This window comes from Mesocricetus auratus, unplaced genomic scaffold, assembly GCF_017639785.1.
Source record: "Mesocricetus auratus isolate SY011 unplaced genomic scaffold, BCM_Maur_2.0 Super-Scaffold_100053, whole genome shotgun sequence".
Classification (NCBI taxonomy): domain Eukaryota; kingdom Metazoa; phylum Chordata; class Mammalia; order Rodentia; family Cricetidae; genus Mesocricetus; species Mesocricetus auratus.
Genome location: NW_024429230.1, coordinates 4,336,859 through 4,362,782, shown reverse-complemented (window position 1 = coordinate 4,362,782; position 25,924 = coordinate 4,336,859). Strand labels below are relative to the sequence as shown.

At 48.3% G+C, this 25,924-nt stretch overlaps 1 protein-coding gene across 5 annotated transcripts in view; it reads left to right on the top strand.

The window, feature by feature from the left end:
• Positions 1 to 25,924, top strand: part of Dlg5 (discs large MAGUK scaffold protein 5) — a 127,534-nt gene that overhangs the window by 85,832 nt on the left and 15,778 nt on the right. For 3 of the 5 annotated variants that reach the window (XR_005873276.1, XM_040735906.1, XM_040735903.1), the window contains 18 exons: positions 1,701 to 1,833; positions 2,562 to 2,689; positions 3,226 to 3,401; positions 3,685 to 3,788; positions 7,857 to 7,949; positions 9,390 to 10,409; positions 11,262 to 11,385; positions 11,738 to 11,882; positions 12,370 to 12,482; positions 13,078 to 13,167; positions 13,386 to 13,536; positions 15,155 to 15,317; positions 15,418 to 15,551; positions 16,168 to 16,317; positions 18,154 to 18,337; positions 19,266 to 19,414; positions 20,154 to 20,324; positions 23,048 to 23,241. Coding sequence is in view for 4 of the 5 variants with exons in the window: in XM_040735906.1 (XP_040591840.1) it covers positions 1,701 to 1,833; positions 2,562 to 2,689; positions 3,226 to 3,401; positions 3,685 to 3,788; positions 7,857 to 7,949; positions 9,390 to 10,409; positions 11,262 to 11,385; positions 11,738 to 11,882; positions 12,370 to 12,482; positions 13,078 to 13,167; positions 13,386 to 13,536; positions 15,155 to 15,317; positions 15,418 to 15,551; positions 16,168 to 16,317; positions 18,154 to 18,337; positions 19,266 to 19,414; positions 20,154 to 20,324; positions 23,048 to 23,241 (3,422 nt within the window). In the remaining variant the exon portion in view is untranslated. The remainder of the gene's footprint in view (positions 1 to 1,700; positions 1,834 to 2,561; positions 2,690 to 3,225; positions 3,402 to 3,684; positions 3,789 to 7,856; positions 7,950 to 9,389; positions 10,410 to 11,261; positions 11,386 to 11,737; positions 11,883 to 12,369; positions 12,483 to 13,077; positions 13,168 to 13,385; positions 13,537 to 15,154; positions 15,318 to 15,417; positions 15,552 to 16,167; positions 16,318 to 18,153; positions 18,338 to 19,265; positions 19,415 to 20,153; positions 20,325 to 23,047; positions 23,242 to 25,924) is intronic. The other 2 variants (XM_040735907.1, XM_040735904.1) reach the window with 2 other exon arrangements.

Sequence of the window (25,924 nt, the reverse complement as noted above, 5' to 3'; positions counted from 1 at the left end):
CTCTGTATGAGTACAAATGCCAGCAGAGTCCAGAAGAGGGTGTTCATTTCCTAGGAGCTGGAGTTACAGACATTTGTGGGTGGCCATGTGGGTGCTGGGAATTCAACTTGGGTCCTCTGCAAGAGCAGCCAGTGTCCTTAACCACTGAACCATCCATCTCTCCACCCCTATTTCCCTCTTTGTAAAAGATGGATGTTGACCTGCTCAAATCATTGCTTGAGGACTGTCTGTCCTATTGAATTACTTTTGTCCCTTTGCATCATTTGGTGGTGTGTCTAGGGCACTCATTCCAGGTATCACCACATAGATTCCTTTGTAGCTGCCTTAGAAGAAGTCGTAAGTTGAATGTCTCCTCACACATACTTATTTTTAACTCTTATTTTTACTTCTGTGTGTGTGTGTGTGAGAGAGAGAGAGAGACAGACAGACAGACAGACAGACAGACAAAGAGAGGGGACCGAGAGAAAAGAACTTTTAGGAGTTAGTTCTCTGTTACCTTCCGTCTTGTTGAGACACGTCTTTCTTGTTTCTGCATGCTGTCTACTCAAGGCTGGCCTGCAAGCTTCTGGGGGGATTTTCCTGTCTCTCCTTCCCATTTCACTGTAGGAGTGCCTGGATACAGATGACTGCCACCATACCCACTTTTGAATGTGGTTTCCAGGGCTTGAACTCAGGTTAACAGACGTGCACAGCACACAATTACCCACTGAGCTGTGCCATCATCTCTCACTTGGTATTTCATTCCTGGGATGGCATTAGGTGGCCTAAATCCTTTCTCCTATATTTTAGGTGACTGTTCTTGAATTCAGGAAACAGAGAGAAGGAACGTCACGAGGGGCTGAGGATATATTCCAAGTGACCTACTTTCTCTAGAGTCCCCACTTTCTACTTTTCACCCAATAATGTTGTCATATTAGGAATCAAAGAAAAGTTTAGTCTGTAGAACTCTCATTATCTTATTATTTTAATTATTATATTTATTATTATTACTATTTCATTATCTTATTGGCTCTAATGCAGCGGTTCTCAACCTGTGGGTCAAAACCCCTTGGGGATGATACCAGATATCCTGCAAAATTAGAGTTATGAAATAGCAACAAAAATCATTTTATGGTTGGAGGTCATCAAAGCATGAGGGACTGTATTAAAGGATGGCAGCACAGGTTGAGAAACACATGCACAGTTGTTTCTAGTCAAGACTAACACCATGGCTGGAGAGATGGTTCAACTGTTAGGAGAATGCACTGTTCTTGCAGAGGACCTGATTTGGCTCCCAGCAGTCCGGCAGTGCACTGTCTCCTGTAACTCCAATTCCAGGACGTCCAATGCTTTTGGCTGCCTTGGGCACCTGCACATGTCTCTCACCCATAATTTGTTTTTAATAAAGACTAGCCATCATACCTCTACTACTGAGCCTTGTATGTGAGAGGTAAACACTCTACCACTGTGCTACATTTCTAGGCCCCTTGCTGACCTTTGCTATGAATTGCTTTATACCTCTAAGTCAATTTGGGGAGAATTTCTGTGTTTAAAAAACACTACTATGAAACCCACTGATAATACATTCCCCCAGCTTATCAGTGAGTGCAAGGGCATAGAAGCACGACTTCATTTTTAGGAGTGGCTGCCTTAGTTTGTTGCTGAGTCACTGAGATGGTTCCCCTTCAAAAGACCACTGCCACCGCGCTCTCTGTTCTCAGGGAACAGATGGAATGCCAGCTGGAGAAGGAGGCCCGGTTCCGCCAGCTGATGGCCCACAGTTCTCACGACTCTGCCATTGACACGGATTCCATGGAGTGGGAAACGGAAGTTGTGGAGTTTGAGAGAGAGAGGGTGAGTTGCCTTGGGTGGCTGTGCTTGTCCACTCTGGGTGTGCTGGCTTTGAGATAGTAGAGGATGGCACTGTTGGGTCTTTTTTCATGGCTACCTCCCCCAGGTAGACTGCATTCTTTCCCTGTAGCCATCTATCCTGGTTGGGGTTGCTATTGCTGTGATGAAACACCATGACCAAATGATTTGGCTTGTGCTTCTACATCTTTGTTCATCATCAAAGGAAGTCAGGGCAGGAACTCAAGCAGGCTAAGAACCTGGAGGCAGGAGCTGATGCAGAGGCCACAGAGAGGAGCTGCTTACTGACTTGCTACCCATATCTTGCTCAGCCCACCTACTTAAAGGATTAACAGCCCAGGGGTATCTCCAGCCACAATGGGCTTGACCTTCCCACACCAATCACTAACTAAGAAATGTCCTACAGGCTTGCCTGTGGTCTGATCTTATGGAGGCTTTTTCTCAGTTGAGGTTCCCAGCTCTCAAATGACTCTAGCCTATGTCATAAAAGTAGCCACCATACCATTCAGACTGGGTTACATCACTCCCATGTCTCATGGTGATGCCGACAAATCCCATAGAAGGCAAAGACCCCAGTAGAGGACCAGGGGCTACACTGGCAGGGATGTCTGCAGTAGCTAGAGCCAGGTGCAGATAGCTGTTCATACATACCCTGGGGCCTAGGGTATTTCTCCTAACTGCTTGGTAAAGATCTGCTTGTGTTGCTTTGACAGGAAGATATTGACTTGAAAGCGCTCGGGTTTGACATGGCAGAAGGTGTGAATGAGCCTTGCTTCCCTGGGGACTGTGGAATATTTGTTACTAAAGTGGACAAAGGAAGCATTGCTGATGGTCGCTTAAGGTAAGAGTTGAGGAGGTCCAGCCCACGGAGGGGAAAAGTACAACCCAAAGTACAGCACCCCTGGGAAGTCAGATGACAGCGAAGTGAACATGTCCTGGTGTCCCAGAACTCACAGAGCTGTCGAGCTCCGTGATCAACTGGGGTGATTGTAAAGGGAACTGCCTCTTGGGTCTCCCTGCGTCTGGCTTTTCTCCAGGTGCCAAGGGCTGTGCTTTACTTCTGTGGGTAGCACAAGACTCAGGTAGTGTGTGATGAGAATAGGGTGTGGCACTGCCTGCTCATCCCATGAAATAGTGGAGACAATAATGTGATACACCAGGCTACTTGCCAAGTGGTGTGTGAGCACACCTTGTCATGTAATCATTCGTCTTCTTAATTCTTGGAGGCAGGTGCAGATATTGCCCCACCTTACAGATGAGTACACTAAGGTGGTAGGGCTAGGCTCCACAGCTAGGAAGTGGCAGAGTCAGGATCTGAAGCCAAGCTACAGGTCCCGGGGTCTGAATGGGTTCCTTCCTGGCCTTGTGCCTCCTCAGGGTCAATGACTGGCTGCTGAGAATCAATGACGTGGACCTCATCAACAAGGACAAGAAACAGGCTATCAAGGCACTCCTCAATGGAGAGGGATCTATCAACATGGTCGTGAGACGGAGGAAGTCCCTTGGTGGGAAGGTCGTCACTCCTCTGCACATCAGCCTTAGTGGACAGAAAGGTAGTAGGCCTGCAGATAAGGCCTGCATTCTCTCTGATGGAGAGGGATTGTATGCTTGCAGCATCACAGGTCCCCAGGGGTGCATGTTGATGGTGTCTTAACGCAGCCCATGTGCTCTCCTGGTGGGAGGTCATATGAGTCTTAAGTATCTGACTCACCAGACAGGGTGTGCTAAGCCCCATGGTGGGAGTGTCACATAGTGGGATTCAGTTCTTTTTATAAATTTAGTCAGCAGAATGGGATGGGACAGCCAGGTCATCCAATGCCCTCCTGTGGCTTGCAGACAGTGGCATCAGTTTGGAGAATGGAGTGTATGCTGCTGCTGTGGTACCTGGAAGCCCTGCTGCCAAAGAGGGCTCTCTTGCCGTGGGAGACAGGATTGTTGCGGTGAGTCTGCAGAAGAGAGCGAGCTGTCTGCTGTACGTGGACATTGCAATGTGGTACTGCACTCTGTGAGCACAGAAACACACACATAAACAAACAAACAAACCAGGAGCTTTTTCCTAAGGAAAGAGCTGGGATACTGCAGCAGTAGACAGGAAGAACAGTCTAGGAGAGAGGTGAGAATCATTTCCATTGCTCCCACACACTGAAAGCATTGGAGTGTCTCTTATATACTCCTCAATGTGTGAATGCCTATAACAGAAGATTTTCCAAGAATGAGTATCTATGTGATTTTTTTTTAATAATCAGGTATGTGTGTTTTGAGAGATCAAGCAATCCTCTTGCCTCAGAGTCATTGTGTCTGTTTTAAGTATCTTTTTTTTAACTGAACAGTATGCCTATTCTTTTAGCTTCTTTTTTCCATTACCAACATAAAACCTGTTTGCTGTAAAATGGTCTGATGATTAAAAAACAAAAAGTAACAAAACATAGAGAGCAACACGTAGTAGTTCCTCTTCTCTCTTGATTCCACTCCTAGAGATCTACCCCCACTTGGAAGGTGCCTGCAATCCAAACCTCGAGGGCTCATGTAAGCCCCTCTGTATATGTGTAGGGTTCTGGCATTTGTGTTTAAACACAGCAGTGGAATCTGCAGTTTGCATTCTGTACCATGGGTGGCTTTGCAAGTCAATCTTCATTAATGGTACCTGCTTAATGAGGCTGGGCTGCTTGGTTGTACATACTTAAAACTGTCTTCTGATGGACATATGTGCTGTTAGCCACTCTGCTGCTGTATGAGGGCCTGCAGTGAACTATGTCTGTAGTACAGCTGCTTCTGGACCCCTTAATCTTGGCACTCAATGAGATATGTAGGCATTAGCTAAGTAGCAGTGTTTGTGTATGTAAGTCTTGAGTGGAGAAAGCATGTACCTTTTCATGGCACACATGTGGAATTCCAGTTGTACAAAAGACAGTGGTGATAGCATGTCATCTGATGGTAGACCTGTCTGTGGATTCCCACCTGACAGACACCATGATTGACAGTTTACTGTGTTTACTTTCAGAAATGTTTCAAGCATGTCCATCTCTGGTTTTGTTTTGTTTTATAGCTCATTGGGAACTATAACATCCTCACTTGTTCACCTTGTGTTTTCTTTTTGACTGCATGTCCTAGAGAGATTAGTATCCTGGAATCTGCCTGTGGTTCTTTCTAAATGAGTATAATTATCAGTCGATGATGTTGGGTATAGAGTGCCATGTGTACTAGGTAAGCTCTCTGCACTGAGCACATCTTCATCCCCCATGTGGGTTTTCAGGGGCATCAGCTTACGCTACTAGCCAGTCCAGTGTGGCTGTCTTTGCACCCCAGGAAGGTCCTCTCCCGGGGCCTTCCAGAGAATACTGTGGAGTAAATTTCTGGGTCAGAGTGCATAGGTAGCGCATGAATACCTATGCTGCTGTGCCCTTGTGTTCCATAAGAGTCATGAGACATGTCAGCCTCACAAGCACCTGATGGAAAGAGCTCATCACTGCATATCCTTGTCAGTGTTCTTCAGATTTGAGAGCTAGTGCTTACAAACAGTATGGTCACATGGAAATGTCTTAAAAATGGAGACAAGGTACAAGGAAAACATATTAGTTGCCCTTCCCAATATAATTACATCCTGTAGATAGATACTTTCTAGTTTTTGTGTGTGGAGGTGGTAGTGTGTGTTCATATGGGTACATATATGTGCAGATGTGCATACTGCATGTGTTCCAGTGCATGTGGAGACCAAAGGTCACCCTTGAGAGTTGCTCCTTAAGAATCATCTATCTTTTTTGTTCTTTAATTGTTTTTAAATGATAGCATATGCTGCATTTTGAGGACACTCTGATGCCATAAAAATTTGTCATGTCTGTATACAGTTGATCATTGTGAAATGACAACGCACCATTGTGATAGCACAACTGGGCAGTGTTATGTAGCATTGTGGCAGCAGAAGAGAGGACTGTGAAAACACCATAGAGCGGTGTGGTATCAGGGTGGAACATTCTGATGTCACAGAGCTATAACATCATATGCAGTATTGTGACAGTAGTGTGGAGCTTGTAATGCCACTTTTAAGCAATTTGTGACAACACTATGAACCATCGGAAGCACAGTAGAAAGTAAGATTACTTACAAGCAGAGTGATGAGAGCGGTACCATGTAGTATTTTGTTGATTGGTATAGCATTGTGATGTCACACTGAACTGTGATGTAATAATGTAGCACTGTCGTGGCACAATGGAGCATTTTAATATGGCTGTGTATTATATGAGACTTTAAAAAATATCCTTTATTTATTCTTTGACAATTTCACACATGGACCCCCTTGCCAACTCCCAACAGTTACCACAGCTGCCACATCATGTTCAGAAGATAGCGCTTCACAGAGCTTCTCCCTCCTCCCTGTCTTACATTCTTCCTGTCCCTTCTTTTCTGTGTTCTCTGGGCTCTGAGTGGTTGATACAGATGTTCAGTTTAGGGCTGAACACTCAATACTCTCTTATTCTCTACACTTTAATTAGTTATGAGTCAGTACATTAACCGATGTCCACTGCAGAAAGAGGCTTCTCTGGCTAAGGTTGGAAGATATAAACTTAAGTATTTAGAAGATAGTTTGACAACATGGCCGTTTAGCAAAACAACGGGCTTCAAAGCCATGGGCTTTGACCAGGTTTACAATATCAGACATGAATTCTCTCCCCTGGAGCAGATCTCAAATTCAGTCAGAAAGCATCTGGTTATCCCCATAACTATTACAACACTCATGTTGTCATGTTGTCCGCCCATACACGGTACCTCCATATTCAGACTCACATGTATAAATCAGCTTACAGAGAATGGATTTCCATAAGAATTTTTAGTACCTCTCCCCTATCTCCTTCTAATTCTCCCTGAGTCTTTACTCACCATTCACCTTGTTTTTTGAGATAGGGTCTATTATTGGTCTGGCTTTTCCAAATAGGCTGGGTTGTTGGCCAGTGAATTCCAGAGATCTGCCTGTATCTGTTTCCCTAGCTGCATATTACCAGTATGTGTCACTTAGCACCCATATTACCAGTATGTGCCACCATACCAAGCTTTTTACATGGCTTCTGGGCATCAAACTCAAGGGTGCACAGCAAGCACTTCACCAAGTGAGTGCTCTCCCCAGTTTCCCCCCTTAAACTTCAGCTTAGAAAGAATTATAGAATCAAAAGAAGTGGTAAAGATAGTGCAGGGAGGCCTGATGTACCGTCCACTGTCTCTCCTCCATATTAAAGGCAGCATGGTGACACTGGTGTGGCATGTGTGCCGAGTTCTGGGTGGTGTTATCACAAGTAGTTTGTATAAACGTGGTAGTCACTTATAGGGACATTTCTTCATCATCCGTGTTTCCCTTTATAGTTACCCCCCCAGTCTCTTGCCTGGCAGTTAAGTTGTACTTGTATGAATGGCATTGTATAGTGTGTGAGTTCATCAAGACTTTATTCACTCAACATGATTCCATGAGAGCCTCCAAAGTGTCCTGTGTCCCACTAGTTAGTTCTTGTTGTAGCTCAGGTGCCCCACAGCATAGACAGTCACTGTTCTGTATGCCCCTTTTGAGGTTTGACCATGTCTGTGAGGGATAAGGACAGAGTCCAGGAGAGGGTGTTGATTCTCTTTGACAATGGCAGTGCCTCATTTCATGTGCTACTTTCTATGTCACAAAGGCTTCTCCTTTCCATTTTCCAGCCAACTCCAAGAGGCATATTTATTTCCTGGCCACGCACACATGAAGGAGTGGGCTGCTGTCACACGGAAGAATGTCTCCCTTGGGTCTCCTGTATTCTGGTCCCACCCAGCGTGATGTTAGGATTGTGTTCCATTTGTTCCAGAAGGTCCTTATCTGACTCCAGGTGCTGCTGGCAAGGCCCTTCCTTTCCTTTGCTAACCCTGAGTTTGGCTTCTTATACAGACAGTTCTAGGATTGGCAGATGGGCCCAGCCTCTGGCCTAGCAGCCTGGGAACACTGAGGCCACACCATCGCTAGGCCTGACCAGTTCTCTCTTTGACCCTAGATCAATGGTATTGCACTGGACAATAAGTCTCTGAATGAATGTGAATCACTGCTACGGAGCTGTCAAGACTCCCTGACCCTCTCCCTCCTGAAGGTGGGCACTGGGCACATCCACCAATGTTGGGAGGGTGAGAAGATCCTCAGCTCTATGCATCTGAGCTGTTTCTAAAGGATCATTGGGGAAATGTATTGGTTTTAAAATGCAGGGTAAATGAAGCCTGAGTGGATATAGGTTGAAAAACAGTCCTGTTGAGAATAGTTAGGCACCTTTCAGTCTGGACTGGAAAATCTGATGGCCCTAGAGATGCTTAACTTCCTTAGGCCTGGCAGTGGCTTTGGAGTTCAGTGGGTGACAGCCATATGTGGTGGTACATTTGGAAGTTCTTAGCTGGGGAAATAACAAGATATGTGTGACTTTCCAGTGTTCAGTGTCAGCAAAGAAAAAGACAATAAAAGAATATCAGGGGCCGGGCATCTGTGGTGCACCATGCCTTTAATCCCAGCAGCACCCAGGAGGTAGAGGCAGGTGGATCTCTGTGAGTTCGAGGCCAGCCCAGTCTACAGAGCGAGTGCCAGGATAGGCTCCAAAGCAATACAGAGAAACCCTGCCTCAAAAAACAAAAAACAAAAACAAACAAACAAACAAAAGAGTATCTGGTAAAATTGAATCTGGTGAGTGGGTTTATCGGTACTCATTATATTTTTATATCAATATCAACTTTTCTACATAGTTGAAAAGGTTACTAATGGAAATTTAAGCAATGGGTCCAGCTAATTCACTAAGAGGTGTTTTCCAAGTTATTTCTTTTAAATTGATAGATGTTGAGGGCAGATTGTTCTAATGTGAGTCCTCAGCCTAGGTCTCCCCTGGACTTGCCACCTTGCATTTTTATGGTACTTTGGAACAAATGATGAACCATCACTGCTGCATAGCTTAATGGGGGGTTCACTGCTGATACTGTGTTTTCTGTGACTATGGACAAATGTATGTGAGCATGTGGTCATGTTAAAGTACTCTACTGATAGTGTCACTGCCCTAAAAATCTCCTGTGTCCTGCTTAGTCATTGCCAAATCAATCTCCTTAAGCCTCCCAAGAACCACTGATCCTTTTGCTGTCTCCAGACAGGCATCATGTAGCTGGAGCCCCTTTTCACATAGACTTACTCGCACACAGTTCTTTCTGTGTCTTTTTGTGGTGTGTGAGCTCACCTCTTGGCCCTGGTTAGTTTCCCGTTGCCTGGGTTGCCATGAATACTTTTATGCTTAATGATTCTTACACAGTGTGCGGGTGGCTACAGATAGTGCTCAAAGTTGACAGGATTTTATTGCTCTTATAAGTTCTACATAGCGAGGCCCATGAGAAAACTTCACTGTTAGACAATAATATGTACATGCATCTGTGATGTGTTCGTGCGTGCGTGTGTTGGGGAGCTGTAGCCATCCCTTTCTATCACTATTCTGGGGATGGTTTCCCATGACAATTGTAAGTGATGGTATCTCACTCTTTTTTACCCCTCTGCATCCCTGGTTCAGGTGTTTCCCCAGAGCTCCTCGTGGAGTGGCCAGAGCATCTTTGAAAATACTAAGGACTCAGATAAGATGCTGAGCTGTCGAGCCCATGGCCCAGAGGTCCAGGCACATAACAAACGGAACTTGTTACAGCACAATAACTCCACGCAGACGGACATCTTCTACTTAGATCGGCTGGAGGACAGGAAGGAGCTGGGTCCCCCTGGAGGCAGTAGTTCTTTTCTGCACAAGCCATTCCCTGGAGCCTCCTCCCCAGCATCTCCCCAGGCCTGCCCTAGCACCTCTGAGCGTAGTCTGAACTCATTCCGCTCTGATGCCTCTGCCGAACGTGGCTACGGGCCGCTGGACATGCAGAGCCAGCGGCCACTGCTGTCTTTCGAGACTGAGGTGGACCCCTGTGGGATAGTAGAGGCTCCCCTGGACAAGGTAGATCCTGATGGCTCCAACAGTGGTGGGACCTGGCCCAAGGCTGTGCTCGGTTCTACATCAGGGCCTGAGAAGCTCTCCGTGTACAAGAAGCCCAAGCAAAGGAAGTCTATCTTTGACCCAAATACTTTCAAGCGCCCACAGACACCCCCCAAAATAGACTACCCTCTTCCAGGCCCTGGGCTTGCTCACTCCCCTCAGCCCTCCAAAAGGGTAGGGTCTATGACACCCCCGAAACCCCCCAGGAGAAGTGACTCTATCAAGTTCCAGCATAGGCTGGAGACCAGCTCTGAGTCAGAAGCCACCCTGGTGGGCAGCTCACCATCCACCAGCCCTCCGAGTGCCCCAGCCCCCAGCATGGACCCTGGGGAGCCCATGCATGGTTCACCCACTCGAAAGGCCAGGGTCCGCATTGCCTCCAGTTACCATTCTGAAGGGGATGGAGACACCTCCTACCTGCCTGCCAAAAAGTCCTGTGATGAGGACCTCACCTCCCAGAAAGTGGACGAGATGGGGCAGAAGCGGCGCCGGCCAAAGTCTGCCCCTAGCTTTCGGCCCAAGATCACTCCAGTAGTGATCCCCGCTCAGTGCCTCGAGGTAGAGGTTGGCCTGGGGCTGGAGCAGCTGGGGTGGGAGGTTGCAGGGTATCCGTGCACAGTTTCCCAGGCTTGTGCAGAGCTGGTGCCTTTGCTGGTGGTGTGTACCTACAGGAGTGGACAGAGTGGCAGGTGGATGCCAGTGACCATGTCCCATGTAGGGGATGGAAAAAGGTCATGCGACATGCATGGAAGTGGGAAATGATATCAACAGAACACTTAACCTGAGAATAATGTTTGGTTTATTTGTTAAACTAGTTTTTGAACTTGTTTAAAAAAAAAAGTTAAGTGACATATTTGCCCAAGAAAGGTTGTGGGAAATGAGTGGTACACTGAAGCTGGCTGTGTTTCCAGAAGGAAAAGTGCTGAGAAGTGAAACTCCCAGGGAACAGTGCGCACTGCTCTCTGTGTATCCTGCCGCAGACATGTCTTCCCATCGTCCACTCCCATGACCTGTTTATCTGAAAGGCACAGTCCTAACTAAAACTACAAAAAAGCTAGGCAGTGGTCAGTCACAATCTTAATCCCAGCACCTAGGAGGCAGAGGCAGGCCAGTCTGGTCTACAGAGTGAGTTCTAGGACAGACAAGACTACACAGAAACTCTGTCTCCGGGAAAAAAACAAAAAAGACAAGAAAAGGAAGGGAAGAAAGAGAAAGGAAGGAAGTTTGGTTGTTTCTCTGCACTTGTCATATAGGAAGCTGTTTGCTTCCAGGCATCAGGCAATGTGACGGGCAATACCTCTCCTACTGATCACTCCTTAGCCTGAGAGGAAGAGCTGGAGCTGAAGTCAGTTTGCAAACATACTGAGTATTCAATTTCTCCAGCTGACACTCTTACCTTTGATTCTGCAGGACCAGGAGTGCATTCCAGCCTGTGGAGAGCTCTCCCCAGAGGTCCAGGAATGGTCCCCGTACTCACCAGGGCATGCTAGCCGACATGGCAACCCTCCACTCTACCCCAACCGGCCGTCTGTGGGTAAGCTGTTGGGATAGGAATTGAGAGCAGGGTTGTTATGGGCTCACAGGGAAGACCAGTCTTTGGGAAGAGGGGATACTGTCACATGTATTCAACCTGTAATTGCTGCCCTTTCTGTGATTGTTAGCCCCATCTCTGTTGGATGTGTCTTTGCTCATTGCAATGAGTCAGTACTTTCTTACGATTGGGGAAAGACCTCTAGTCAAAACCTATGGCTAATTGGTAGCTAAAAGTCTCTACCTAGAACCCTTTCTCCTAAGACTGAGACTGCCTGGTGTTTGTGGGAGGGTGTGTTCCAGTCCAGAGCCATCTAGTGTTTTGGAACCACTGTTCTGACCCAGCCCATTTCTAGGCACTGTTCCCCGGAGTATGACTCCCAGCACCACTGTGAGCTCCATTCTACGGAACCCCATCTACACTGTGCGCAGTCACAGGGTGGTTCCCTGTGGCTCTCCACCTGTGTCCCGTGATGCCGGCTCCCAGGGCTTGTCTCCCAGGTACGCCAGGGCTCTTACACTTTGCTGTGGACCAGCTGTCCAGGCAGGGAAGAGGTGTCAGTATTGCACACCTAAACCACCTTGCTGGACTGACTGCAGGCCAGCTGGAAGTGGGCAGTCCCTGGGTAGTGTCCACTAGCTCCAGCTTCCTGGGCATGCTGTCCTGAGCAACACCACTCTCTCCAGGACCCTCAGTGCACATCCAGCCTCCCCCACCCAGGCCATTTTCCTAGGCCTGTACAAGGCAGAGCTTTGTTTCCCCCATGCATCCAACTCCAGTCTGGCCCTTGTGTGCTCCCTCTGCTGCCTGCAGGTCCTTAGTAGATGTCATCTATGAGAAGTGACTAGGACAGTCTGCTGTCCTAGGCAACAGCAAGGGCACCTCACTGTCTGTCTTGGGAGTCCAGGCTGCTTACTGTTTTCCCCTTTGGTTATGTCTGGTCTTAGTCCTTCTCCAGGGCACCTCACCTCTCTGATTCACTCACAGTGCCCAGCACCAGGGACGCCTCAGCCTGGACCTGAGTCACAGGGCCTGCAGTGACTACTCTGACATGAGAGCCTCCCAGGGTTCCAACTCCCTGCCCTCCAGTGCCCGTCTTGGTAACTACCACTGGTGCTTGTATTTTAATAACCAGGTCTCTGGGTGGGCTGCCTGTGTTGACTCCTTTCCCTCCAGAGGCTGAGTCAGCTCCCTCCCCTGAATGGTTGCTATCTCCTGACCCATCTATGTTTTCAGTCACCACCTTCTGTCTGCAGGCTCCACAATGGTCGCATGGTTGTTTCAGGTGACCTCTTGGTTGGAGTCTTGTTTCCTGACCTTGAGTTAGTCATCCTGGTGGATACACACCTGGGGAAAATGTAACTCTGAGGGGAGTGTCGTGTTGCCTGGCAACAAGACCCCAGGAGAAGTCTTTGGGGGCTTCAGAGACAAGATGAAGCATCTGCTGTGGCAGTTGGGTTGCTGTTGCATTTGGGGACTTGGAGCAAGGCATGTGCTCCTGTTCTAGAGCATTTTGAGCCTACTAAATTCTTCTAGCATGAGGAGCAACTGACTGCTTCTCTGTAGTTCTCCACGGACCATTTCCCTTAGGGATATCTAGCAGGCTTTCTATGTCACTGCACTGACTGCTGAGAGGTGTGAAGACTGTGGGCTCTTGAGTCATGAGGCCTGCTGCTGTGTCTCCTCCTGAAACAGGGTCTTCCAGCAACCTGCAGTTCAAGGCAGAGCGGATTAAGATCCCATTAACACCAAGATATCCCCGATCAGTCATGGGCTCTGATAGAGGTAAGAACTGGGCGTTCTTTCCTATGCCTGCTCCCTTGGGTCCCCTCTAGTCATCTCAGTGGGTTGATGAAGGTTGACTGAGTCTAGCTCTAATCTGTTGCTGCGGGGACAGGAGGCAATGTGGAGACCATCATCAAGGCCCAGGTCATGGGATGAGATCCACACAGCCCGCATCTAGGTGGCAGATCCATTCATGTCCATCTCTTCTCTCCGGGCAGGTTCACTGTCACATTCTGAATGTAGCACTCCTCCCCGGTCCCCACTGAACATTGATACCCTGTCCTCCTGTAGCCAGCCTCAGACCTCAGCCTCCACATTGCCTAGAATTGCTGTTAACCCCACTTCCCACGGGGAGCGAAGAAAGGACAGGTGAGTGTAATGAGCACCTCGCTGGGGCAACCCGGGGACTTGACATGTGCTCTGGCGATGGTGCACACCAGAGAGCGTGAGGCACACCGCCGACATAGTCCGAGCAGGACAGGGAGAGATGGCAGGGACAGAGCACTGAGTAAGCATGATGATGCTAGAGATGGCCTGGTGGTGACAGGGATATTGGGTACTACTTCCTGCTTACCAGGTCCATTTATGCACAGTTATAGAAACCTCAGTTGCATGAGTATTCCTTCAGCTATCTCCATGTTATAAGAGTAGACTGTGTGCAACCCACCTGAGTGAGTTTTGTGGATGCAAGCTTAGTGACTGGCTGTGAGGATGGTCTTTAGATGGCTATCTGCAAGGGACCTTAGAACTCTAAACTACCTGATGCTCTAGTGTATTTCCAGTGGCAGAAGTGACTGTATGCAGGAGCAAGAAGGTTAAGGGAAGAATTGAGGAGCAGTGGCTTTGGGAAGGGAAGCCACCTGGGTGGGGGTGGGATCAGAACAATTTAAGAATTTCATGGGACAGGGAGATGGCTCAGCAAAGGCACTTGCTGCCAGGCCTGGTGAACTGAGTTTGGTCTCCTGGACCTACATGGTGGAAGGAGAAAACTGACCCCACCCCTACCCTACATACTGTCTTCTTCCCACCATGGCAAGTGAATACATAAATGAAAAGGTAAAATCTTTTAAAATTGGTGGAAAGGCATTTTTGCCCTCTGTTATTCCAAGACACAGCTGTGGGGATCCAGGCTGAGATCTTCTGAGGCTGTGGATGCTCTGTTTGTCTCACAGTAGTGAAAGCAGCAGGTGTCTTCGGCCAGTCATGACTTGGAATGTCCCATGGGCTTTGGAGGGGACCCAGGAGGAAGGGTAATTCCCCTCCACAGCCTTTGACTGAGACCAAGGGGCCCTGGGCTGGAGAAGTTGCTCCTAGGGAGAGTGCTTGGCAGAGTCCTGGGTCTTTCATTCTCTGAGTGTCCCTTCTCTCTAACCTTTGTCCATCGATGTATCTCTTCCACCACAGATCCCTTCTGAGGCTGCTCGTGGCCATTAGGCCCCGGTCCTCCTCGCTGAGGAGTCTGAGGTTGGCCTGACATGAGTCTCACATCCTTTCATGCCCTTGAATAAGGGGGACAGCTCCCTGGCCAGTAAATGCCTGAGGACATCCTTGCTCCATCAGTCTCTCAGCCTCTTCTCATGGCTTATAGCTACTTCATTTTCACCCTAGGGGCCCATAAATATAAGAACTGGATAGTCATATCATCTTTGTGGGGGACTATAATTGTAGAGCCATCTCTTTTGCCAATGGGTGTCTTCAGAACCCCTGCCATGGGATACGCATAATGCAGGTCCTGAGATCATCCTTTCATCAAATAAAAACGTGTATGTGTATATGTGTGTGTACATAAAAATGTGTGTGTGTGTGTGTGTGTGTGTGTTTCCTATGAACCATTCTCTGTGTTTTCCATGTTTGTTTGGATGTCCTGTATTCCTTTGTCCAAAGTCAGCTTGCCATCTCCCATCAGAGCACCTGAACTGTGGTCCCCACACTGCTGACGCATGCCCAGTCTCAGCCCCCGGCTCTGTCCCTTCGGCTCTTTCTCCAGGCCTTACCTAGAGGAGCCACGGCACGTCAAGGTGCAGAAGGGCTCAGAGCCTCTGGGAATCTCCATTGTGAGTGGAGAGAAGGGTGGCATCTATGTCTCCAAGGTGACCACAGGGAGCATTGCCCACCAGGCTGGCCTGGAGTACGGAGACCAGTTACTTGAGGTAAGAGGGAGTGGCCCTTCCTGCCTTCCTTCTCTCCCAAGTCCATGTTCATTGCCTCAGTCATTGCCCATCACTGAGTCCACCCTGGTCCTCTTCCCAGTTCAATGGCATAAATCTGAGGAGTGCCACCGAGCAACAGGCCCGGCTAATCATCGGACAGCAGTGCGATACCATCACCATCCTGGCCCAGTACAACCCACACATTCACCAGCTCAACAGCCACTCCCGCTCCAGGTGAGCTTCCAGGGGCTGCCTAGGCTAGGGTGGAGAGATAGATGCCGCAGGGGATTACTTACTTGGGGCCAGTTCCAAATTTTCGAGATTCTTCTTCTAGTAAGGGAAAATGAATCACCTTGAATTTGGGGCAAGGGTTTCCAGAGAGAGGATGGCTCCTCCTGAAACATTTAGAGTACAGACAAGAGTGGGAGAGCTGTGCTAACCAAAGTCACAGCCTGGGCACAGGATTCATGCTCAGGGGTTGACTCTGTATGTGAGCAAACACTGGACACCTGCTTGTACCTACCCCTGGACTGTGGGTCCCAGAGTAGATGGGGGTGAGCTACAAGTCCTGAGCCTCTACACATGGCTTGGCAGAGAATAAAAGCAGATGAGAAGGGAAAGTGGCTTTGCATGTCCTCTAGGATGGACACCTTTGGAGAAGATCCCTGGTTGGAGACAGGCAGACCCTATGGGGTAGGTGGCACAAGTCTAAACTCCTCATGTGTCTGTCTTTCTAGGACTCGGTGTGTTAAACTGGGTTCCCTATTTACAGTCTGGGAGTATCGCCGTTGCAGGGGTGGTGGATCTGATCACTTGAATGCATAGTATTCCTTCTGTTTTCCACCTCTAGCTCCCACCTGGACCCTGCTGCCACCCCTTACTCCACTCTCCAGGGCAGCAGTGCTGTAACTCCGGAACATCCCTCTGTCATTGACCCACTGATGGAACAGGATGAAGGCCCTGGCACTCCCCCAGCCAAGCAGAGCATCCCCAGCTCCAGGTCAGCACAGGCATGCTGTGGGTCTCCAAGCCCAACTGCTCCAGTGGGCTAGAGCCCACACCAGGCCCTCCCTCTCTTCCCTCCCTCCCTGCCTCCCTCCCTCCCTCCCTCCCTGCCTCCCTCCCTCCCTCCCTCCCTCCCTCCCTCCCTCCCTCCCTCCCTGCCTCCCTCCCTCCCTCCCTCCCTCCCTCCCTCTCTTCCCTCTCTTCCCTCCCTGCCTCCCTCCCTCCCTCCCTCCCTCCCTCCCTCCCTCCCTGCTTGTGTTGCTCCCCCTCTTCGTCTTTCCTTCTCCCTTTCTGTCTCCAGATGGCTCACCTTCATCGGCCAGGCAGGTCCTGGGGCTCTGGCCAGCTGTGGCAATGTTGAGGTTAGGCTGGGGCCCCGGCCAGTGTGGTGAGCTGCAGTGCTGTGAGAGCAGCCATGGCTGAGCTCTATGGCAGGGAGTCGTCAGCCTGGAATGGACATTTTCTATGAGCGGACAAGGAGGAGCAGCATCAGGAGGAGGGAGGAGGAAGTGTTCTTACTGGAGCCTGGTGCCAGTTTAGCCTAGAATTGCCACAGCTCCAAAGAAAGTCCCAGTGTCATGCAGATTGAGGCAGCTCTGTCTGCTGGTACTCACCTGGGCAGATTGTCACCAGGGGTGGGCTCTTCTTCATATCCCCTTCATGGTCTCCATGGGTGCCTGCCTACTCACCCAGTTCCCAGCTTCCCCTCCCTCCTCCAAATTCACTCAGAAAGGGCAGGCCCCCTGTGGGCATCAGCAAAGCATGGCATATCGAGCTGCCATAAGAAAAGTACCTCACCCTGTATTCAGTATGAGCAAGGCAATCTGTCATGAGGATTGGACTCCCCAGACACAGCCAAAGCAGTAGGGACAGTCCTTCTCCCATTGCTGCGAGTCCCACAAATAGACCCAGCCACACGGTCACAGGTCACACATATGCAGAATACCTAAGTCAGCCACGTGCAGGCTCCCTGGTCTTAGGTTCAGATCCTAAGTGAGTTCCCATGAGCCAGGGCAGCTGTTTCTATGGGTTTTCCTTGGATGTCCCTGACCTTCCTCACTAATATAATCCCTCTTCCCAATGTTTGGCTAGTGGGTTTCTAAATCTGCCTCCATCAGTCACTGAATGAAAGGTCTCCACTAACAACCTAGGTAGTCATTAACCTGATCACTGGGGATGGCCATTGCTGCCTGGAGTCTTGGTTAGGGCCATCCTTGTGGAAGTTTCCTTTGCATCATGCTTCTACCCGAGTCTGTAAAGCCCCCTTTCCAGTCATCTCTTTCAGCACTGTCCCCCTCTGCCCACCCTGCAACCCGATTTCTTAAGTTCCCATGCCCACCCCCACCCCAATCCACCCAGGAGATCTCCTCTATTTCTCCTTCCCAGGGCCCCTTGGGCCCTCCTTGTTACCTAGTCTCTCTTGTCTGTGGATTGTAGCATGGTTATCCTTGCCACAATCCTCCATGGCAAGAACCCCTGCATGAGTTGGCATAGAAACTGCTCAAGGAAGAGACGCCTCCTCGGTCACCCAGGGACAGCTGGGCCAGAGGCATGGGTTTTGTCCTTAGCTCTTTCCCTTGTTGGCCTTCTTGTTTTCTCTCTGAATGCTTTGTTGTCCTCTTTCTTCTCTCTTTCTGTTCACATTGCCACCCTCAGCCTCCAACCCTGTACTGAGTCTATAATAGAGGAGAACCTGTGACCAGCCGACCCCTTGGCTCTTGGGAATCCCAGGCCTGCAAAACAAGCAGGCAGGGCATCAGCCATGGCTGTCTTCACTTATGCCTGCCTCTCTCCTTGTACATGTTAAGGACTTCATTTTCCTTCTCAAAAGGATTGTGGGAGATACCAGCAAGAAGACTTCTGAACCCCGCATAGTTTTCATCAAGAAATCCCAGTTGGATCTGGGGGTGCACTTGTGTGGTGGGAACCTACACGGAGTGTTTGTGGCTGAGGTGGAAGATGACAGTCCTGCCAAGGGTCCTGATGGCCTTGTGCCAGGGGACCTCATCCTTGAGGTAAGTCCTGCCATTGGGTGTGACAAGTCATGTTCATATGTTATCAGCTCATGTCCTATTTCATGACACAGGAGATGGGATTTCACGTCACCCATCTACTTGTCAAGGAGGTTTATTCATCTTGTAAAGGAGGGATACTGCCAAGCCCCTGGGCATTAAGGTGGGCTGCTGAGGCAACCCAAGGGCTTAGCCTGGGCTCTGATTCTGAACAGCCAGGAGGAGGTGCTCAGTCTCATGAGCCATAGGTCTCTGAGCTGACTGATTTGGCTTTCTTTCTCTCGTCCTCTCTGGGTCTCCCATCCCGTGGGGGAGATGACACATAGATAGTTGTCCTACTTAGAGTTACTATTGCTGTGATGAAACACCATGACCAAAGCAACTTGGGTAGGAAAGGGTTTATTTCAGCTTATACTTCCAGGTAACATTCCATTACTGAGGGAAGTCAGGCCAGGAACCTGGAGGCAGGAGCTGATGCAGAGGTCATGGAATAGTACTGCTTACTGGCTTGCTCTCCATGGCCTGCTCAGCCTGCTTTCTTACAGAATCCAGGACCAGCAGTCCAGGGGTGCCCCCACCCACAATAAACTGGGCTCTTCCCCATCAATCACTAGTTAAGAAAGTGCTCTACAGGCCTGCCTACAGCTCAGTCTTATGGGGTGTTTTCTCATCTGGGGCTCCCTTTTCTCAGATGACTCTAGCCTGTGTCAAAATGATATAAAATTAGCCAGTGTGATGTCAAATGTGTGGTTTCATAAGCAAAATGTAGCTGGCTAGCCAGGAAGTCACATAGGCATCGGCACTAGAGAGACCAAGATCTGTAGAGGGCAGGCAGGCAAAGTCTAAGACCAGGCATTGTCTTGGAACCTTCTGAGTATCTAAGCTATCCCTGCTACTGTCTTTCTGACCCTGGTACTCTTTCCCTGGTCAGTATGGCAACCTGGATGTGCGCAGCAGGACAGTGGAGGATGTCTATGTGGAGATGCTGAAGCCTAAGGACAATATTCGCCTGAAGGTGCAGTACCGCCAGGAGGAGTTCAACAGAGTCCAGGGCCTGCCTGGTGACAGCTTCTATATCAGGTGCCAGTAGTAAGGGCTAGGGCCAGGGGAGGGGCTCTCTGGAAAGTTCAGAGGGTAAATGGATTCCCTGGACTGTTTGCCCTGAGGGCTCAGGCCATCATTGGCATTACTTTTGCCTATGTGAGATGCTTTTTTGGGGGGAGGGGATAGTGGGATTCAAGACTGCAGGAATTTTGAGACCTTGAGCCCCTTACTCTGTGGGTTGTATTCCTGGTGTGGTCTTTCCTGAGTCTCACAGAGCCCTCTGCAGTATGCATGGATCTCAGGGTGCCCATGGTACCTATGTCCTGTGGGAATCTTGATGTAGGGATGGCATCAGGCATCTTCCATGAGTGGCTCAAGGGTCCATCCGGCCATGTCCCCCACAACCTGAGACCACAGAGTAGAAGAAAACATGCATGGGTGATACTTACTATTCTGCAGGTGGGAAGTGATATTTTTCCATTTATGAGAGGTACCAGTCTGCAGGAAGCAGAGGCTTTGATTTCTGAGACAGGTGGATAGAAAATGTCTGTTTGAAAGGACAGGCTGCAGGAAGTCTTTCTTCAGTGGAGATGAGCCCTTAGTGTTAGGGAGGAAAGGTGATATCTCTATCCTGCTCTGTAAAGTGTGTGAGAGGGGCCTCTTCAGAGTGCCCCAAATCCTTTTCTGTGGTATCTGGAGACAGCACAGACAGCTGCCTAAAGGGATGGGAGTATGCTGTGTCCTCCTCAACTGTGTCATCTGTTCCATGGTGCAGGGCCCTATATGACCGTCTGGCAGAAGTGGAGCCTGAACTGAGTTTTAAGAAAGATGACATCCTGTATGTGGATGACACATTGCCCCAGGGAATGTTTGGGTCCTGGATGGCTTGGCAGCTGGATGAGAATGCCCAGAAGATCCAGCGTGGGCAGATTCCCAGCAAATATGTGTAAGTCTTCTCCATCTCCAGGCAGGGACCACATGGGTCACCATTGTGGTATGGGACCTCACAGAATGACATTGGCCTTGGCTGCTGAGGGACTGACTCCTTTGGGAACTGCAGCTTCAGCACTGGACATGTGACCCAGATCACTGTCCTGAAAGCTGCTCCTGGATGGGCCAATACATAGAAGTCAGGATCTGTAACCTCCTAGACAGAGTCATAAAGCTGTAATTCCCTTACCAGATGAGTCCTATTAATGATGCCAGGGAATGTGTATTGACAGATATGTGCAACCTTCTCCACTATTATTCTCTTTACTGATTGATTGAGATAGGGTCTCATATAGCCCAGGCTGAACTCAAAGTGGCCTTAAACCGATTCTCCTGCCTCCATCTCTTGAGTGCTCAAATCATGGGCATGTGCCACAACACCCATTTTTATATGGTTCTGGGATTGAACTCAGGAGTCTTGAATATGCTAGGCAAGAACTTCACCAACTGGACTATTAACTATTAGGCTGAGAAATTCACAAGAAAAAGAGTGTTATTTATCTCACAGTTCTGGAGACTAAAAGTGTAAAGTCAGGTGACCTCATCTGTTCATCATCTGATGAAGACTTCATTGGCCACTTCACAATATGGTCAGGAAGCAGGAGGAAGGAAGAGATCCTGTGGCAAGCTAAGAAGTGTGTTAGTCTTCTATTGCTGTGAAGACACCATGGCCACAGCAACTCTTATAAAGAAAGCATTTAATTGGGGGCTTGCTCACAGTTTCAGAGGTTTAGTCCATGACCATCATGGTGGGGAGCATGGTAGCATGCAGGCAGACAGGGTGCTGGAGAAGGAGCTGAGAGTTCTACATCTGGATCTGCAGGCAGTAGGAAAAGAGACTCTGGAACTTTTGGCTTTGGACACCCCAAAGTCCACACCCAGTGACACACTTCCTCCAACAAGGTCACACCTCCTAATCCCACTCAAGTAGTACCATTCCCTGATGACCAAGCATTCAAATATATGGGCCTATGGGTGCCATTCTCACTCAAATCATCACAAAAACCAAAGAGAACTCATGTAGTCAGATTTTTCCTTGAGCCACCAGCTCATAAAAAACACAGACACTCCTTACTATTAATTATGGAAGCTCTACCTTAGCTTAGGCTTGTTCTGATAACTTAAATCAACCCACTTTTTTAAAATTTAATTTTATTTTTTTTAACTTTTTTAAAAATTTTAAACAGCTTGTTTTACATGTCAATCCCAGTTCCCTCTCCCTCCCCTCCTCCCGCACCTCCACCATCCCCCCCCGCCCAGCCTCCCACCCTATTGCCAATTCCTTCCACATAGGGGATATCTAGAGTCTATCATTTCATTCAGGGTAGGGTCCAGGCACTTCCCTAAGAGTCCAGGCAGAGAGAGCATCCCTCTTTGTGTTATGGACACACGATGTCTGTTAGTATTCGAGGGATAAACACTGATCCACTGCTCAGGACCCCATAGGTAGCCCAGGCCTCCCCATTAACTCTCACATTCAGGGGGTCTGGATCAGTCCCATGCTGGCCTCCCAGCTGTCGTCAACCCACATTATTAATCTATGTGACTTGGTTACCTTTACTCTGTACTGCCCATCCTATTTCCACTCTATCTGGCTGGCAACTCTGCCTTTCTTCACAGAGCTCTCTCTGTCCAGAAATTCCTGTTACACTTCCTGCCTATCTATTGGTCATGTAGCTTTTTATTAAGCCAATCACAGTGACACATCTTCACACAGTGCAAAGGAATATTCCACCACAGACGCAGGCCAGATTTGCTTTCTTTAATAACCTACCATTGGAGGAAGTAATGGATTCTGGGAGGATGTCATTGATCTTTTTCTGAAGATAAATGCCTAAGAATCTCCTTCAGAAGGAGATACCTAAGCAGTCTCCACCATGTGGTCTCTTAAAGACACCTCCATTTCAGTGTTAATACCCTAGGGATCCAGTCTCCTGTGGTGCCCACACCACTAGCAAGTCCGAGGTTTCGGGAAATGAAAGACAAGTCATCCAAACATTTGTGCTAAGAGAATACGTCTGCCGCCTTTATTGCCGGGGGGGGAGTGTGTGTCACACCTGTGTGTCTTTATTGCAAGTGCTAAGAGGTCTCTGGTCTCTTTCTCATAGAAAGGGAGCAGTCTTATATACAGGCTTACAGAACAGTGGAAAAAACTCCAGGTGGAAAGATTGTGTTTTCTTCGTGCTAGATATTGATGTCAGCGGGGCAATGCCAGGGCAGTAAACCAGGACTAGTAAACAGGATGCACCTGTGGCTATCAGCTGACAAACAACTCAGAGACCCTGTGGGAGCTAGGGCCCAATAGTCTCCAACAGTGTGTGGACCCTTAAGAGTCATAGTGAAACCCATAACCAAATCCCAGCACACTCTATCACACCCCCAGCCCAAAGCCACTCATCTACACTTAAAATCTATAGGTTTCTCTTTAAACATTTGATGTAAATGCAATCACATGGTTCATGTTAGTGTCCATACCTTCCATGGCAAGAAGCATAGCTAGCAGTGTCACTGGGCATGGTAGGAATTTACTTGATCTGAAGCTGGATCCTGCACTTCTTATTGCCATGGTGATGCCTGAGCATCCTGGGTTATGGGAAAGGCCAGTAGTTAGAAGGCTTGCAGGGAGAGTTTCTTCCCTTTCCATGGCTCTCCTAGCATTGTCATTCTCTGTGACTACAGGATGGACCAAGAGTTCTCAAGGAGGCTCAGTATGTCTGAGGTCAAAGACGACAACACAGCAAAAACACTGTCGGCAGCTGCACGTCGGTCCTTCTTCAGAAGGAAACATAAACACAAACACAGTGGGTCCAAAGATGGCAAGGACCTGCTCGCTCTGGATACCTTTTCCAATGACTCCATTCCGCTCTTTGAAGGCAAGTGTTGGGCTCATTCCAACGGGCTCTAGGTGTGGGGGTGGCAGGGTGCCAGAGCTTCACCGTGGAGGATTCCTTGCTTTTTGTGTACTTGTCTGGAGTGGGCATTTGGGCTGACAGGATGGTTCTGAGAGTCTGTCAGTTTCCGTGTGTGGCTTTAACCATCAAGGTCTCCTTTTGGCCACCATGTTTCTTTGTGCCTTCAGCCCTGTTTCAGGAAGGAGAAAGGGAAGGTGAGAGTGTCAGAGACTGGGGAGGAGGCTCCATGTGTGAAGTGCTTGCTAGGCAAGCTTGAGGACCCGAGTTCAGATCACATATAAAAAGCCAGCACTGGGAATGAAAGATGGAGGTGGCTTATGACCAGCCATCCTAGCTGAAATGTAAGGGCCCTGGGTCAGTGGACGTAGTTTCTGCTTCATGCATTGCATCTGGCTTGTGTTTGTCACTGCTCAGTCTTTCTGGCTTCATTCACATGTTCATTAGTGGTTGTGACATTCACATGTTCATTAGTGGCTGTGACATTCACATGTTCATTAGTGGCTGTGACATTCACATGTTCATTAGTGGTTGTGACAAGCTCCTTCCCAGAAGAATCTGAGTCAGGCTGGAGTTGAGGACTAGGAATGTCAAATAGCCTCCTAGAATATAGCCCTTGTAGAAGGAGGCCATTGGTCCTAAGTGGCAAGAGGTCCTTGTCATCAAAGTGGCTCCTGGGGCTGGGTATGTATTCACTGTCTTGGGCCGACAGGGTGTTGGGTCACTTGGCAGTAGATTGTGGGACAGATGGATTCCTCTTTCTTTTCATCTTTAAAATGAAGACCTTGCCAGGTGTGGTGGTGCACACCTTTAATCTCAGCACTTGGGAAGCAGAGGCAGGCAGATCTCTGTGAGTTCAACGGTACCCCAATCTACATAAAAAAATTACCAGGTCAGCAAGGGCTACATAGTGAGACCTTGTCTCAAAATAAATGTTCCCGGTCACCATCAGGCAGGCTGGGTAGACCACAGAAGTTCTAGTTTCCACTCTTTCTGTAAAACATGCAGCTTTCGTGTGAGATTTCACCCATGTAAATCTATAATTTAAAAAAAAATGTCATTTGGTGATAATGTTGGCTTACTATTCTGCTTTAACAGAGTTAAGCTGCTGTCATGTTATGATGAGGCTTGTCTTCTCTTTTGGGCTATGCTCTCAGACAGCCCCATAGGATCATCTCTTACGTATTTAGTGAGGGTCTGGTGGGTGTGTTTGTGTCAATTCCTTGAAATTTTGGCACTGCTTTTGTTTTTTTTTTTAATTTAAAATTTTATTTTTAATGTGTGTAGTGTTTTACCTGTATGTATGTATGTATGTATGTATGTATGTATGTATGTATGTATGGGCACCATGTGTGTGCAGTGCCTGCAGAGACCAAAAGAGGTGTCAGAACCCAAGGACTGGAGTTACAGGTGGGTGTGGTGTGAGCCACCATGTGGGTGCTGGGAACCCACCCCACTCCTCAGCCCGTGCTTTTAGTGGTTGAGCCGCCTCTCCAGTCTCACTGCTAATTCTGACGCTGTTATTAGAAACACATGCCTTCTGGAGTATTCTCTTTTCCTGCAGTGACCCTTTTGTCATTGGAAAACATCCTGATTTCCAGTAGTGTCCCCTTTAGAAAGTTTGTAATGTATGATATTTTGATATCTACTTTTGTTGTCTGTCTTAGTCTCCAAATCTTAACCTTTTTCTGGCTATCAAAGTTCACATTTTGCACTTCATTGCAGTTTTATGTGCTGTCCTGGAATAGGGAAGGGTAGAGTAGCTTTCATTTCACTTACTGTAGCAGCCAGTGTTTTAACACATTGTATCAAAGTATGACCTGAGTATCAGTGTGTACACGATAGCAGATGGAAGTTTCCACTTTCTGGGCAATCAGATAGATTAAAATATCACTGTCTTGTCTTTGTGTTTGCCTGCTCCACCTCTTTTATGCCCCCCCCATTTTGGGAATAATTAAGTATTTCTATTACCTCTCCAGTTTCAGTTTATAGTCTTTGGGAGATTTCAGTGTCCCTTACCACACGCACCTGGCTGATGGCTATCCCAGGCCATCAGTGGGACCAGTTTCCTGCGAGTCTGAAGCACTGGCCCACTCCACCTCCACCCATCACCATCCCAGCTTCCACAGCATTGCTGTTGTCACCTCAGTGTGCCCCAGCAGTTCTCAGTTTCTCTTCTCTCTTGCTGCTATTCACTCCTTTCCTGGTTCTGTTTGCCTGATCTTGTCATCTTTCTGCTTTCCTTCAACATTTTTCAGAATGTGTGTTTTGTGCTCAGTGATGCATTTTCTGTTTTGTCTGGCAATGTCTATTTTCCAGAATTTTCCGCTGTATATACCTTACGTTGGTGTTTAAAGATACACCTTGGTATGTCAGGGAGTTGGTACCAAGCCTCCTAGATATTCAGACCTGTAGGTGTTCTGGTAACTCATGTGAATCACCAGTGTGGAGTTTGATTATGGCCTAAGTGCATTCTCCACATACTTAAATTGTCTCTAGATTACTTAAAATACCTGTTTGAATATTTTCTATCCCCAATTGATTGAATCTGTGAACTCAAAACTGTGGATTCAGAAGGTTCACTGCATTTTATTTCAGCACTTTTAAGATATTCTTGACTAGGCGGTGGTAGCACATGCCTTTAATC